This window comes from Lemur catta, chromosome X (assembly GCF_020740605.2).
Source record: "Lemur catta isolate mLemCat1 chromosome X, mLemCat1.pri, whole genome shotgun sequence".
Taxonomy (NCBI): domain Eukaryota; kingdom Metazoa; phylum Chordata; class Mammalia; order Primates; family Lemuridae; genus Lemur; species Lemur catta.
In genome coordinates, this window is record NC_059155.1 from 48,534,542 (window position 1) to 48,550,726 (window position 16,185).

The 16,185-nt window shown below is 37.9% G+C and overlaps 1 protein-coding gene across 6 annotated transcripts in view; it reads right to left on the reverse strand.

The window, feature by feature from the left end:
- The window catches only part of EDA (ectodysplasin A), a 304,544-nt gene that overhangs the window by 66,934 nt on the left and 221,425 nt on the right, over window positions 1–16,185 (reverse strand). For all 6 annotated transcript variants that reach the window (XM_045538120.1, XM_045538125.1, XM_045538124.1 and 3 more), the window contains exon 2: window positions 8,549–8,654. In XM_045538120.1, the coding sequence (XP_045394076.1) occupies window positions 8,549–8,654 (106 nt within the window). The remainder of the gene's footprint in view (window positions 1–8,548; window positions 8,655–16,185) is intronic.

Below are 16,185 nucleotides of genomic sequence, written 5' to 3' on the forward strand. Positions count from 1 at the left end.
CAGGGAAAACAGATCTGCACACAGACCTCTTCTTTTCAGTATACCATGTGACAAATTCCATAGGCTGGTTAGACCCCCACTTTGAGTATATAGAATTCAGCATGGCTAGAATTCTATACAACTGACCTAATGCACTACAGTACCAGGTTCATTAAAGGACTGTATACTGGAAGCAGTGGTAAAATGCAGCCAAGATTCATAAGCCTACAGCAAAGCATCCTTGGTACTTTGCCATTTCAAAAATAGCTCTCTCTACATTTGTGAACCTGTTAATAACATAGGATCTGTATCCTTTAAGTCAGCTCAGAGTCCTACATGAGAAAGAATGTAGGATCAATCATTGCTTCTAAGTTACATCAAGGGACTAAATGTATTTGCTACCTTGTACCAGAGATTGGTAAGTAGAAGATCAGGGAAATTAAAACTGTTGCCAATGTTAAGAATCATCATACATGGCTTATATCTTATATTTAATAGCAAGGAAGGATTGTGCTTGCCTTGGTAACATTTATTTCTCAAATTTATGAAGGGTAGAAGAGAGAAATAGTGAGGTAGGGAAGACGCCAAGATGATTTGGGATTAACATGGATTATTAAAATTTGGTATATGTATACAATGGAATACTACTCAATAAGAAATGGCAGTGATCTAGCACCTCTTATATTTTCCTGGATAGAGCTTGAGCCCATTATCCGAAGTTTGGTATCACAAGATCAGAAGAATAGGCTCCACATGTACTCGCCATCAAATTGGCACTGACTGATCAACACTATGGTGCTCACACGGTAGTAATATTCTGCAGGGATTAGGGGGTTGTGAGGGTAAACTCACAACTAATGGATGTGTTGAGCATTGTAGGGGGGAAGGGCATGCCTCTAATTCTCGCTGGGGTGAGGCAAATACATAAAATGTAACCCAAATGTTTGTACCCTCATAATATACTAAAATAAAAAAACATTAAAAAATGCCACTTATTAACTATCTGAGTGAGCATTTGAAAGCCTCCTCAGACTGTTCTGGCCTCTTGTCACATTTTCTATGGCTTCCCTCAGCCCTTATTCCAAGCCTCCCATGACAAGAGGAGAGCCAGCAAACCTAGGGGATTGGTTAGCCTTTGTACTTGTTGTTACCTTTGTTATAAATGAACTTTCTACTTTTCTTCATCAAAGTCTCATTCATCCTCTAAAACCCAATTCAAATGTCACCTCATTCATTCACATATGCATGCCTAGTATGTGCCAGCCATTGTATACTTCTCTTGGGAGACGTATTTACTGTGTTTGGTTGGCGATTCTGTGCCTCCCTCTTATATGTTCCCACTGCAATCTTACCATATGCCCACATAAGTTCTTACCACCTCTGCTAATTACTTGTAAAATTATCTCTCTTATAAAGACTATGGGCTTCCAGAGATAAGAAACCATATTTTATGAGTCTTTGTGTCCCTGTGTGTAATATAACAAAGTGCTTTGCACATAGTAGGTGCTTAATAAATTGCTAGCTATTACTCTGTTCTCCTCCTCCCTTTCATTTATATTTGCTATTTTCTAATTCCTCATGTGGTTTAATCCTGAACCCTTCTGCCCCAACTGCTCTACTAAAGCTGGTCTCACCATGTTGTCAACATCTTTTTTACTGAATTCAATGGATGGATGAGGCATACTCTTTCCACTGGGCTTGCTAAGTTGATAAGATGTAAGCCTAGAGCTGCTAGTAGCTATTTTTGCCACCTCAAAAGGAGAACCTGCCTGAAGAATGAGGCTAATATAAAGGAAAGCAGAGCTGAGAAAGTCCTGATGACATCATTTAAGCCCCAAGGTTAAGCCATGTTTTAAGCCAGCTTCATCAGGACCTTGCAGTTAAATGAGCCAATAAATCCTCCCCTCCTTCTTTCTTTTTCTTTTTCTTTAAATCTCAATCCAGTTTAGGCTGGGTATCTGTCATTTGTAACTGACAGAGTCCTAACATAGCTAATGATCTCCATATCTATATTTCCAAACCAGATAGCTTTTTTGAGCTTCCGACCCAGATATCTTTCTTGAGCTTCAGATGCGTATTTCCAAATGCTTACAGGTTTTATCCTCTTGAATTTCCCACAGGTACCTGAAACTCAACCTGTCCAAAACCACACATCTTCCTCTCCTGATCATTATCTCAGTGAATAGTACAGCACCTTGCCAGAAACTTGGGTGGCTTCCTTGACTCCTCTTTTTCACCCTTCAATCAAATCACCAACTCCTATTTTTTCTACTATAAACTAAATGGGTCTACTTTCTGTCTCCATTACTGCTGCCCTAATTCAGCCACATTCATTCCTTTTGTGTATAATTGCAGCAGCCTCCTGACTACCTTGTTTGTCTCCCTCATGCCCCATTCCAGTCCATTTTTCTCCCCATTTTATCCACTTTTAAATTACATTTTATAAATTACAGTAAGACATGCTTATTGTAACAAGTCAAACAATATAATATATAAAGAACCACTTAGTAGTTGTCACCTTTCTATCCAACCCCCTTCCACACAATGTAATCAGTATTCACTGTATGATGCTTTTCCTTCTCACATCTGTTTCTATGTTCATATATAAACATTTTAGGGATTTAAAATCTCTCTTTTTTGGCTGGGCGTGGTGGCTCACGCCTGTACTCCTAGCACTCTGGGAGGCTGAGGCAGGCGGATCGTTTGAGCTCAGGAGTTCGAGACCAGCCTGAGCAAGAGCGAGACCCCGTCTCTACTAAAAATAGAAAGAAATTATCTGGCCAACTAAAATATATATATAGAAAAAAAAAATTAGCCGGGCATGGTGGCGCATGCCTGTAGTCCCAGCTACCCGGGAGGCTGAGGCAGCAGGATCGCTTAAAGCCCAGGAGTTTGAGGTTGCTGTGAGCTAGGCTGATGCCATGGCACTCATTCTAGCCTGGGCAACAAAGCGAGACTCTGTCTCAAAAAAAACAAAACAAAACAAAACAAAACTCTCTTTTTTATGAAAATGGGATAATTTTATACACAATGCTTTGAAACTTGCATTTTTTAACCTAGCCATAGAACATGGCTATTCCTTCAGATCCAAACATAAAACTCTAACTCATTCTTTTTAATAGCTGCATAATATTAATTAGTATGACTGTTATAATTTATTAGACCATTTTTTATTCATAGATATTAGGTTTATCCCTCCTTTTGCCACTAAAACAGTGATATAATAAACATTCTTGTATATATGACCTATGTACAATGAATTTGTAGGATAGATTCCCAAAACTGTGAATGCTGAACCAAAGGTATCTTTAATTTTATTAGAGTATTGAATTAATATTCAAAATGGTTGTAACAATTTATATTCTCTCCAGCAATATATGAGTTTTTCTACCTCCTAAATAACATAGGGTGTTATATTAGAAAATTGTTGCTACTCTATTTGGGTAATAAGTAGAAAATGGTATATCATGCCAATTTTATTTATTTGTAACATTAAATTTTATCTATTTATTTATTTTAAATTGGTAAGACACACACATGTTAAAAAATTCAAAAAATACAAAACATGGAAATTAAGTCAACTCCCTCCCCTCCACAGCCTCAAACATTTAGTTTTTTCCTCAGAGCAACCATGGTTACCAGTTATAGATTTATCATAATTTATTTAATCAGTTCCTGAATAATGGACATTTAAGTTATTCCCAATCCTATATTACAAATAGTACAGCAAAGAATATCTTTGTTGATAAACAATTTTCAATGTGTGAGTATATCTAAAAATAGAAGTGGAAGTGCTGGATTAGAATATGTACATTTAGCATTTGAAGATGTTTGCCATATAATCTATTCTTGACATTGATCTTGTGCTTTACCATTGCCTTTAGGATAGACTCTAAGCTTCATAAAATGGATTCCAAAGCCCTGCATGATTTCACCCTTGTTGGCCAGCTCATTATCACTTCCCCTTTAGATCTCTACACTCTATCCATACACACTTCTTCCAGTTCCTTAAATGAGCTAAGCTCCCTCTTTAAGCTTTCCAACATGTATGTTCTCTCTGCCTGATGCACCTTTCCCTTAAATCTTCATTTGGCTAACTCCAGGACCTGTCAGGTTGCAGCTCAGCTGTTAACCCCATAAGCAGAACTTCCTTGATCTCCCAAGTCTAGATCAGATGACAATGTACCCATAGAACCCTGTGCCTACCCCATTATACGACTCACTACACTGTATTAAAATCATCCACTGTGAGTTTGATGAGGGTAGGATCTTATCTTGTTCCCTACCATGTCCCTAGTGTCTGGAACAGTGATCAATAAACATTGATTCAACAACCAGTTGGTACTTAATAAACATTTGTTGAATAAATTAATTAAAAAAAACAAAGCTGTAGTAGTTCCTTACCTTTGAGACCAAAGAGACCCTGCAGATCAAAGAGTAGAATGTAGAGTAAGGCAGGGTTGCATAAGTAATACACCACACAGCCAACAGGTGCCTTCTGACTATACATCTACATCTGCCTGTGATATTCTGAGGAGCCATACAGAAGGGAGCTAACAGTTCACCACTTAGCCATCAGATTAACCTTCTTAGCCTTCACTTCTTGAAACTATTTGCATGCTCTTAATCCTTACTGAGCCTCCTTATGGATGCTAATGAAAAGGCTCATTGACTATCCAAATTGAAACTCTGAGTATTTATTCATTTAGATATCATCTGATTGGCTAAAACTAGCCTAGCTATTATCATTATATTATAGAAATCAGGAATAGTTAGAAGCAAATTATATCAGAATTGGAAGTAAACAATTAGACCATCTATTCTAGTAGTTAAACATCTTTTTCTTACCCTAATACATCTGAGGGATATGACATACTCTCATCAGTAATAGTACCTACCTCACTATAGTTTTCTCAGTGGGGTGTAGAGTAATCAGAATTTCCAGGGCTGTACATTCTTTGAAAATAACTCCTTAGATGCCTTTGAATCTCTTATACCTAGTGATTATAGTCTAACCCTTTAGAAGAAACTAAGATCAGAGACATGAAGTAAGACTTACCCAAGGCCATTATGCTAGTATAATTACTAATGGCAGAGCTGGGATTAGAATCCAGGTCTCCTGGTTTAAGAGTTCATTCACCACTTTCCCTAATACTGAGAAACAAATAGCTAGAAATAACTTTAGAGAGAGTGACAGATTGGAAGGATCTTTAGAGAACCTCAGGTCAGGTGGGCCTGTTACCTCCTTTAGGCAAGTAAGATATTCCTCAAAGATGTCTTACCTTTATAGCACTCTTGTAGTGTGTGGGGGCATGTTCACATTTTACCTTGCCTAATTCTGTATTGCTTATATTTGTTACAATGTGTTATTTTTGCAATTAAAAAAACACCATAAATATTTTTAAGCATCTTAATCTTTCACTAATCTCCATGCCAAATTCAATTTAGGCCTTAAGTACTAAGGACTGGAGTTCGGTGGCTATACCAATTACAGAGCCTGCTATACTGTCTTACAAGTAGTTGGTATTATAAAAATGCTTGTTAACCAAATGTCAGTGGTGATGGCCTGTTGAGATCATTTCCTGCAGGGCTAGTTTCATCAATGAAAATGCAATTTTAAAGGATATTTTGGAGTATGAGCAAGCTAAGATATTTTAGCTTATTTAATGTCTTATTTGATATAAAGCCACTTTCCAGAGTGTTCTGCTGTGGGCACTTAAGCTGTCGGCATCCACTACCAGAAGGAAACCTTGGGATTCTACATCTGAAATCAACAATCCTCCTTAAGTCCATACACATGGTAAGCCTTCAAAAGCTTTAATTTTGTCTTGTGAACAAGCCCCTGAAACTCTATCAGCTCTCAAAATGATTTTAGTCTCTCTCATTTGATAATAGCACAGTGATGGCTCACTGAAAAGCAATAAATAGAAGAGCAGTACTAGAATAAGGGCAATTCTTAATTTCAGCTAACATCTGTACAGGCAGAAAGTCTGTTTTCTTTGATATCATAGCCTTTCATGTTCATCTGTATCAATTTAATAGTAGCTATGCCCTATTCCATTATTATTTTTAAGAAGTGAAGGACAAAGGATATATTTCAATCTTACTTGTTTTTCCCCTTTGCTCTTTTATAATAGAAAATAATACTAACTTTTTTGATCTGTCCCAAAATAAAGAAAACTATAATGAAGAAAAATTTCTAAGAGATACTGACAAAAAGCGACACAAGTATACAGCCAGCCAGCCAGAGTGTCACAAAGCAATGTGCAGATGTGATCATTTGCTGTGATGAGATAGGCCAGTTTGAGGCATGGAGTCTTCTTCTTCCTATGGGCTTAGATGGCATCAGTGAGAACAAAAAAGGGCAATTTGGCTGAAAAAGAGCATCTTTGCAGAAATTATTATGGTTGTTCATAAATTAAGGAACATAAATGCCCCAAATGCCTGGGAGACCAAATTATTATGTTTATTTTCTAGAAAGAACAAAGTAATAGCACTTAATAATTTTTGAAGTATTTTTGCATACATTAACACTTTTGATCACTATGACAACTGTATGAGGTAAGCAGGGCTAATTATCACCCTTTTACTCATTGGAGCACCCTCCGTATCTTTAAAAAAATGGCTCTGTAGACTAAAGGTGAAAGGCTGAAAATCCAATAAAATCCCAGGACTTCTGGGCATTCTATACCCCTAACTCTAAGGGATGCATGGATTCCTCCAAGGTATACTGATTAAAGAAAAAGACCTGGATTGCATGAGAAACTTGACATTGGAACAAAATGAGTAGAGTCTGCTGACTGACTTGAATATCAGATCAGGAGGGAAGTAGATAGGAAGTGCTAAAAATTAATAAGAGAGGCTTTGGCCTTGACTGGAGAGAAAACCTATTTTGTATCAAGATAGAATAAACACTCTAAGGAAGATCAGTATCAGAGATGTTGGTAGCTAGATCTGGATAAAGTGGTTTGGGGGAAAAGAGGAAATTGCCTTCTTTAAGAGAAAACTTGGTAGGTTAGATGAAGAGGTAAACCTTAGAAGCCATTAGACTTCCTTGGAAAGGAAGGGAAGACCATGTCTACTACAGAAGGTGATACTGCTCTTACCACCTTTTTCCTGTTCTCCTTAGCAACCAGGGATTATGAAAGATTTGCTGATACTGAGAATAGCCTCAGGGAAAAAGCTAAAGGTGGAGAAAGGGTGAGACGATTAGGAGAGGAAAGGGACCATGACTCTCAGCTCCCAGCTTCCACATAGCCAGAAGACTTCCAGGAAACTGGCTACAAGTAGTAGGTGAATATGGGTGCTTTTATTTCATGGAATACATTTCTTATGTTTGAACTTGGTTATCAATTGTATGCAAAATGTCTGTTCTAGAGAATGGCCCCACTGGTCTAGTTCTCCATTCAAAGGCTCAACGCTGCTGCCTCCTCCACCAACTAGAAAACCCTATCTCACTGCTTTTTTAAAAAATTATTATTATGGGGTTCTTGTTCTGAGTTCTTTTTCAGACTTCAGCCAATTCTACTTCTTCTTGCCCCTCCTGACAAAGTCCTGGCCCCATCTCTTTAATGGCTCCTGCCTTCTGAAACTGCTTCCCTCATTGGCCCTTACTCACATTGACAACTGTCATCTTAAAAATCTCATTTCCATCTTTATAAAGTCATATTGCTTTGTAACCATCCAGACACATATCATTGGCTGATGTAGCCAGACACATGCTGTCTTTGAATCCAGATGGCTTTGCAGCAGCCCAGAACTATGTATTCTATAAACTCCTATGCCAAAGGGGTAGCATTTTGTCAACTGACAGAGTGATGCTGAAATATCAGAGTGATTCAAAGACTCTTCCCAGGAGCTAGCTCAACATTTTGTTATGCCCCACAGAATGCATTTATAGTTAACATAAAGCTATGACACCCACAATAGGGATGGTTTCCATTGGCACATTACTGCCTAGCTGAAGGATCAGTCAACATCATCAACTTACATTACAAACACCAACAATGTGCCAGACACCAGGCTAGATTCTTGGGTTATACAAAGAAAAATGAATCCCTGCCCTCAAGAAACTTACAAACAAGTTCTAGAAGCTCTAGATTTGGGCATGCTCAGATTTAGGCATGGTAGCAGATACCAACACTGATACAATTATCATTGGAATTAACACATGATGTAAGTGCCAGTATGGCACAACACTCTGCCCATTTCAAGAATAGGACTAAATCCTCTTGGTGACCTTAGTAGATGCAGGATGTCTCCAGAGGAGATGAAGTCCTTACAGAGGGTAATCTCGGTCCTTACACAGAGAGAGATACAAATATTACCATGGATCTCAGACATACTGAGAAAAAACTGAAAGTATTTGGAGTTGGAGGAGGGAAGATCCTTATCTAGTTAGTTCTATGTCGAAGGACTGATTGGTAGGTTAGGGTGGAAAAATCTTCTGTGATCTTGGGTGTGTGGACAATATGAGATGATGAAGCACACTTGAGAAGGTAGTTCTTAGAAGGATATTCTTATTAACATATAACTCAGAAGTGATAAAGGATCACCTGAGTAGACTTACCATCTGCTCCTTCACTGCTTTTGCTTCTTTTATTACGGCGAACACGCTTACTTTCCTCTTCAGAGTATGACTTTTCATCAGGGAAGAAGAAATTCAGTAGAGCCATCTGTAAAATAACAAGTAGGTTAGTGAACGATTGACCTCAGTCAGCCACAGCCCACATAAAAAACTAGCTTTCCATACACAGTCTACCTTTATCTTAAATTCATTGTGTCTAAAGCCTGAGCCCAAAGCCTTCACTGTACAAATCCTTTTATTTTTGATACCATTATTATTCCAATCATGTGGGCATGAAATTTTGGTTAATTTCTAAATCCCTACTCTTCTGCCCTGAATATCTAATAAGTAGTCCATTATGTCCTTTTCTCCATATATTTCTGGGATTCAGAGAGCCCAGCCACAAATTTCTAACCTCCCTAACATACTAATGATGCTTTGAGTTTGCTATTCCCTCTTGGATTTCATTATTATGCCCCCATGATTTTGCCACATTCCTATTTGTGCTGTACTTTTGGTTTGGTCCCTGAATGCTGTGTATCTAATACTGAGGTATCATTTATGTCAATGCTCTTCTGGGAGTTAGTCATGACAAAGCACACAATTATTCTTTCCCTTTCCTAGATTCCTACAGCACTTATGGTCTATAAGATTCATTTTGGGCTGGGCATGGTGGCTCACATCTGTAATCCCAGCACTTTGGGAGGCCAAGGTGGGAGGATTGCTTGAGGCCAGGAGTTTGAGACCAGCCTGGGCAACATAGGGAGACCCCATCTCTATAAAAAATTTATAAAATTGCTGGATGTGGTGGCATGTGCCTGTAGTCCAGCTACTCTCAGAAGGCTGAGGCAGGAGAATTGCTTGAGCCCAGGAGTTCAAGGCTGCAGTGATCTATGATCGTACCACAGCACTCCAGCCTGGGTGATAGAGTAAGACCCTGTTTCCAAAAACAAAAACAAAAACAAAAATCTCATTTTGGTACTTGGTCCTCTACTGTCTTATAATGATCTCTCATAATAATATAATATGTTTCATATGCAAATAGGTGTGGGTTCACTAATGATAATCAGAGTTTAAATATATACTTGCTGAATTGAATCATAATCTTTCAGCATGAGTGCTTTATTGTGGTAAAAAGATGTGCTTGAGTGTAAATAGTGAACAGAGTAGTAGGATTAAGAGTGATTCTAATCCCATCTCTGACACTTACTAGCTATGTAACCTTGGACAAGTTACTTAAGCTTTAATTTCCTCATTTGTAAATAGGGATAATAATAGTACTTTGCTCATAAAGTAGTTGCAGAGTTAGCACAGTACCTAGCACGTAATATGTACTCAATAAATGTTAGTTATTACTATTATTATTAAAATTAATCTTCAAAATAGACTAGTTAATTTGGAGCTTAAAAAATGAATCTGCATTCTTATTCTAGTGTGAGTTCAAAAAATAAACAATTCCAGAGTCCTCATATCTGCTGCATCTCTGATTAAGTTGAAAAAAATGAGTTGGACACAGAGAGCCCTAACATTTTACACAAACTTTCTTCAAAATCCTGTGATTTACTGTTTATATTGAACAATTGTACCCAATAGCCTTAAGGTGTAGGATTAGCGTCTTGTAGGATACATTCATCTATTAAACATAGAATTAATAAATGAATGTATAGGTAATCTCCAATTTGTGAACAGGGCTGCATTTAAAGCTTATTTAGGTTGAACTGCATGAAACTGTCATTTTTGTATGTCAAAAATGATTGAATATCATCAATTTCACATGGTTCAACTGAGCAGTATTTTTGAGTCACTTGACTGGAATGTAAAATGCAGTTTCCCATAGAATCAATATAATAAAGTCTGGTTAGTTTTCCTGATAAGCCCACAGAGAGTTACTTAACCCACAGTATAAATAAGCTAATATACTAATAATAGTATAAAACAAAACTTCTATTTACAATAAAATCTCAATCATTTGCAGCTCTGTAAGTCATTCTGGATGGAAGAGTTTTCTTGATAACTTTGCTAAAACTTACTTCAGCTATTTTGGATAGAAATTCATTTATAATATATGATTTCATTTAGGGCTTACTGAATATATAGAGGACCATTTGCCTGTATATTAAATGGCCCCAGTCCAGTATGGTTTTGAGGTTTTAAAAAAAATATTGTTAAAATTACAAGATAGAGTAATATATGCTTTGTAGAGAGAAGTTTAAGGTTCTCTGGGAGAAAGAGGGTAAGTAACTAATACAAACTGGGGGTGGACAAGCCTTCTTGGAGGAGGTGCTACCTCTGTGAGTCCTGAGGGTGTCAAGGATTTAGTTATAAATGGGAAATGGAAAAGTAATTCTAGGCAAAGGGAGCATTGTGTTTAAATATCCTCTTTCAGAGGAAAGAGAAAGAATAGCAATTTTTGGAACTACAAGTGGCTTAGAATAAGTGGTAGGAGGTGGGGAGGAATGGTGAGAAATATGAGCCAAGGGGTGTTAAATAAGAGCCATATCTAGTCTAAATTAAGGAATTTAGACTAGATCCTGCAGCAGAGGGATCCTCTGAAGGATTTTTCCCTTTCTAAATTTTTGTCCCTTATGAAAATGAGATATAATTTACATACAACAAAATGCACAAATTTTAAGCATATAGGTTGAAGAGATTTGACAAGTGCACACACCTTTGTAACCACCACCCAAATCAATATATAGAACATTTACATCATCCTCTAGAATTTTCCCTTGTGCCCCTTCCAGTCATTCTCCAGCAACCCCCTGTCCCAAGGCAACTACTGTTCTGATCTCTATCACCATCTCTTGGCTTTTTTCCGTTCTATACTAGAATCATATAATATGATTTTTCATATGTATGAATGAATATGATTTTTCATTCAACAAAATGTCTGTGAAATTCATCCATGTTGTTGCATGTCTCTCTCTAGTTCATTCCTTTTTAGTGCTGAGTAGCAGTATTTTGTTGTATGGCTCTATTACATTTTTTCTGTGCATTCACCTATTGATAAACATTTGGGTTATTTCCAGTTTGGGACTATTATAAATAAAGCTGATATGAACATTCATGTACAAGTCTTTGTGTAGGCATATGTTTTCATTTTTCTTGAGTAAACACCTAGCAGTGGAACCTCTGGGTAAGTATTTGTTGTAAGAAACTGCCAAACTGTTTTCCAGAGTGACCGTACCACTTTATATGCCCACCAGCAATGTATGAAAGTCCCAGTGCTCTGTATCTTCACCAATACTTGGTATTGTCAGTATTTTTAATTAATCCACCATTCTGGTGGATGGGAAGTACGGTTTCATTGTGGTTGGTTTTTGAGTTCTTAAACTTCTTTTTAATGTTTTTTTTTTTCCATCTCTTACCTTCCTGTACCTCCTCACCAACTACAACTCCAGAGTTTTTCTTATACTTTTTGTGCTCCCTCTTGGGCTCAGCTCCCATGAGAGTTCTGGCAGGGGCTCTAGCACATTCTTGTGTCCTGATGGTGGCAGTAGGAGAAGGTGCTCACATATTAACTGTTCCCAAGAGTCTGATGGGAGCCTGTAAGAACTCAAGCTCCCAGAAGAGGAGGGCTGAGAAGAAACAAACTTCTGCAGACAGCAGAAATGACTCCAGCTCCCATGGGTAGTAGGAGTAGCTCAAAGTCCCTCAAGAGAGGCTGTTGATGAATATGGAACATTCATAAGTCAAGTGTTCATTAGAAAGGGACTGCTAGCATGCGAAGATGCTTTGAACATAGTTTCTATTTTCTAAATAAAAACCAAAAGAAAACAATACAAAACATTGCTTAAAATGAAAGAGATTTCCTATTCACAGTGCCCTTATTTGAGTCTCAATTAGAGGTAGGAGGTAAAACTATATCATATAATGGTAAAGACAAAAATCAGTGGCTGCTCATACAAAAAGTCTAGAATTCCAGCTTGAGTTTTGCATTCATTAGCATGGCCTCCAGAGGCAAGTTGCAGAATATGAACAAAACAGCCCTCTCATTTAGAATATTGCTTTCCTATTGCACAAGAGAGGAGGCATCAGGAATGTTGGCCACAGCCAGGCATTTTGCTCAAGGGAAAAAAATCTAATTCTTTACACTTTATTAAGTGATTACACCCTTGTTTCCTATGGTAAAATTACATGGTAAACAGCACCTGCAGATTACAGGGATCTCAGCTGGAAACAATTCGTTAACAGTGAGACATGAGGGATACATCCTTTATTGCTAGTGACTCTCCAGATATTGCTACAAACATATTTTTTCTAATATCTAAACCCACAAAATTATTGGGTCCTTTTTTTTTACCATGACATAGAATAAATTTAATTCATTTTCTATTTCATGGCTAATGTACTTGATTGTACTAGATGATTCATAGGAAATTACTTATAAGCCTCTTGAGGGAAAGGGCCATACCTTATCCATTTTTGTATACCTAGTGCCTTGCCATGGGCCTGGCACATGGTAGGCCCCAGTAAATATCTCTCTGTTGAAAGAATAATTGGACTGTTTTAGTCTGTTTGTGCTGCTATAACAAAATACCTGAGACTGGGTAATTTATAAGGAACAGAAATTTATTTTCTCACAGTTATGGAGGCTGGGAAGTCCACGATCAAGGCGCTGGCAGGTTTGGTTATGTGGCTGTTCTCTGCTTCCCAGATGGCATCCTGTTGCTGCATCTTCCAGAGAGAAGGAATGCTGTGTCCTCACATGATGGAAGGCAGAAGGTCAAGACAGCTGAACACTGCATGAAGCCTCTTTTATAAGGGCCTTAATCCCATTCATGAGGGAGGAGCCCTCATGGCCCAATTACCTCTTAAAGGCCCCAACTCTTAACGCCATCACATTGGCAACACCTAAATTTTGGCACATTCAAACCATAGCAGGCATATTCAAATCATAGCATGCATTAACACCAATCTATACCTTAAGGCCAGGATTTTATTTGAACTGATTGGACCTATTTTTTGAGATCAATCATGGAAAGGTAGACTAAGGACTGAATACACTACTAGTAAGAATCAAATAAAAGGGATCCTAAGAGTGAGAGACTCTATAAGTCAGTAGTTCGTAAACTTTGGTGTGCATGAGAATCACTAGGCATGAGTGTTAAAGTGCAGAATCCCAGGCCTTTCCCGTCCCAAATTTAGGCTGAGTAAGACTGAGGTAGGCCCCTAGAATTTGACTTCTCAACTTGCTCACTAGGGCATTCTGATGCAGGGAGTCCCTGAACTACACTTTAGGAAGCTACTGTATTGTTCATTCCTCAACCAATTCATTATCTGTAGACTGAAAAGACTTCATCTCTTTTTTTCCTGGTAAAATAGGGCTCTTACATAGCTAATGTTTTTTTACCTTTTGTTCTGTCATTCTAAGAGAGAATCTGTTTACAGAAAGTGGTACTTCATCTCTCTCAAGAGGAGGCAGATATATACCAGGCTTTCTAAAAATCAGTAAATCACTTATTTTTTAAAAAAGATTGCTCTTTCAATGCTGTTGAATAGATAATCTATTTTTCTTATTGCAACCTCTGCCATCACCAGCACCATCCATCAGCAATCAGCTGGGACATTCAAATAAATTAAAAGCATTTATGTCCTGAAACATTCAACAAAGTCTCTAAGTGATTACACTATAACAAGATATGAGCATCCCATTACCAATGAGTGAAAGTAGGGTTGACTAAACTAGCTTGATGGGTATATCATGGATATAAAATGAATATGAAAGGTGGCATTGAATACACTTCTAATCTTATAAGAACCCTTAACTCAACATGTTCTGATTATCAACAAAAGGCCTGGGGAGAGCCATTCAGGGTGGTGGTGTCTGCTGAACAAATATTGAGTACTTACCATATGGAGGGCACTGAACTACACACTGTCTTTAACATATACAGACAAACAACATGCAAATAATCCTGAGTTTTTGTGTAGTGCAGTCATAGCACTACATAACAGGAGGTAGTAAGGTTTCAGTATGACAAGAAGGGAAGCACAGTATGTGCTGGTTGCTGAACAGAGTGTGCCAGCTACTGGGAGTGAGCAAACAAGAACATTCAACATTGATCACAGCATCCCATGGGAGCAGCAACCAGCGGAGTGGGGGTGGAAGTGGCAGAAATCAGCCCAAATGCCAAACGAAATTGGCATCTTGGGCATCTGTGATATGAGTGCCAGGGATTGCCAACCCCTGTTGTAGATATGTCAGAGGATGACTGAAATTATGTAGTAAGCCTAAACATGGAAGTTAAATACAACCAACCTTTTCCATCATATAGAGCTAAAAGCCGTTACTGAATCCTGTTTCCTATGTAGTTTGACTTAAAAATCAGTGCCCAATAATGCAAATGACTGTAAAGTAGAAATCAAAATAAAAAAGAACAGTATCTTTGCCTGGGGATATTACCATAGTGTGGCATCAGTGAGAAATTGTACTATAGACCAGCTCAATCTTGGCTTCCCTTAGCTCCCATCTTTGGGCTATACAGATCACTTAACATTTATCAAATAATACCTTATATATTTTAATACTAATTTTTCTTCTCCCATAGGTAGTAAGCTCCTCAATGGTAGGCATATTTATGGGTTCAGAACTGGTATGGACTTGTCCTCTGGACATGATGAAATCTGTTTAAGATGCACATCAATTATTAGAAACACACAAAGGACAAAATGGACCCCTGCTCTGACTTTCTGTTTGCTAGGTTCAGCTTTATTTCTAACATCCAGAACAGAGCTAGAAAAACAAAAGCTTACTGAACTGATTTTTATCAATGGATAATATAAGTTGTGTCTAGCTTTTGTATGACTTTCAAATTCACACCCGCCACAGATGTCACATTTACCTTGTTGAACTATTTTATTGTCAGATTCAGAGTTGTGCCTAATGTGAAATGGCAAGAGAGGACCACCACTACTGAGATTCTGGAAGTCAGCTGGTCTATCAGCATTAAAGCAATGTTCCTTGCTGACATGTGTAGAAATGCAATGGCAGAAGGATACCTAGACATCTTTGGTATGGTGAGCTTTGTGGCATAATCACAAGCAGGGGAGGCATAAGAAATACTCTAAAGGATGCACTAAAGTGTAGCTTCAAATAACACGACATAGCTGTGGGCTGCTAGGGAAAACAGAAGCAGAGATCAGCTGGGAATGCAACAATATGGAATTTAGAAACTCTTTTTGAGTAAAAGCTTTCAGCTGACCACAAGTCAAACACAGAAATACAGACAGTGACAGGCTCTACAAATAGCAGCTGCAGCCACAAATCAAAAAGCAGTTTGTATGTTACGTCATATAGAAAGGACTTTTGGTTGAAGATTTAGTCTTTGCTCCCCATGAGTGTGGGTGAAATCAGTAGTGACATCTTTGAATAAGAGGAAGGGCAGCAATATAAACTGGATGCTACTGCTTTCCCTTGGGAGTGTCTGCTTATTAAATTTGTAATTCCTCATACTTCTAAGAAGAATGGTGCTTTGGCACATAAGAAGAAAAAATATACTTCCACTTGTAATACCTGGAAATCACTAAAGGTTATCCTTTGTGAGTAGAATCAGCTTATAAATTAGATGAACTCTGTATTCAGAAAATATTAGCTCAAATGAATCTTCTTAATTATGAATTCTTAAATGGCCCTTGAA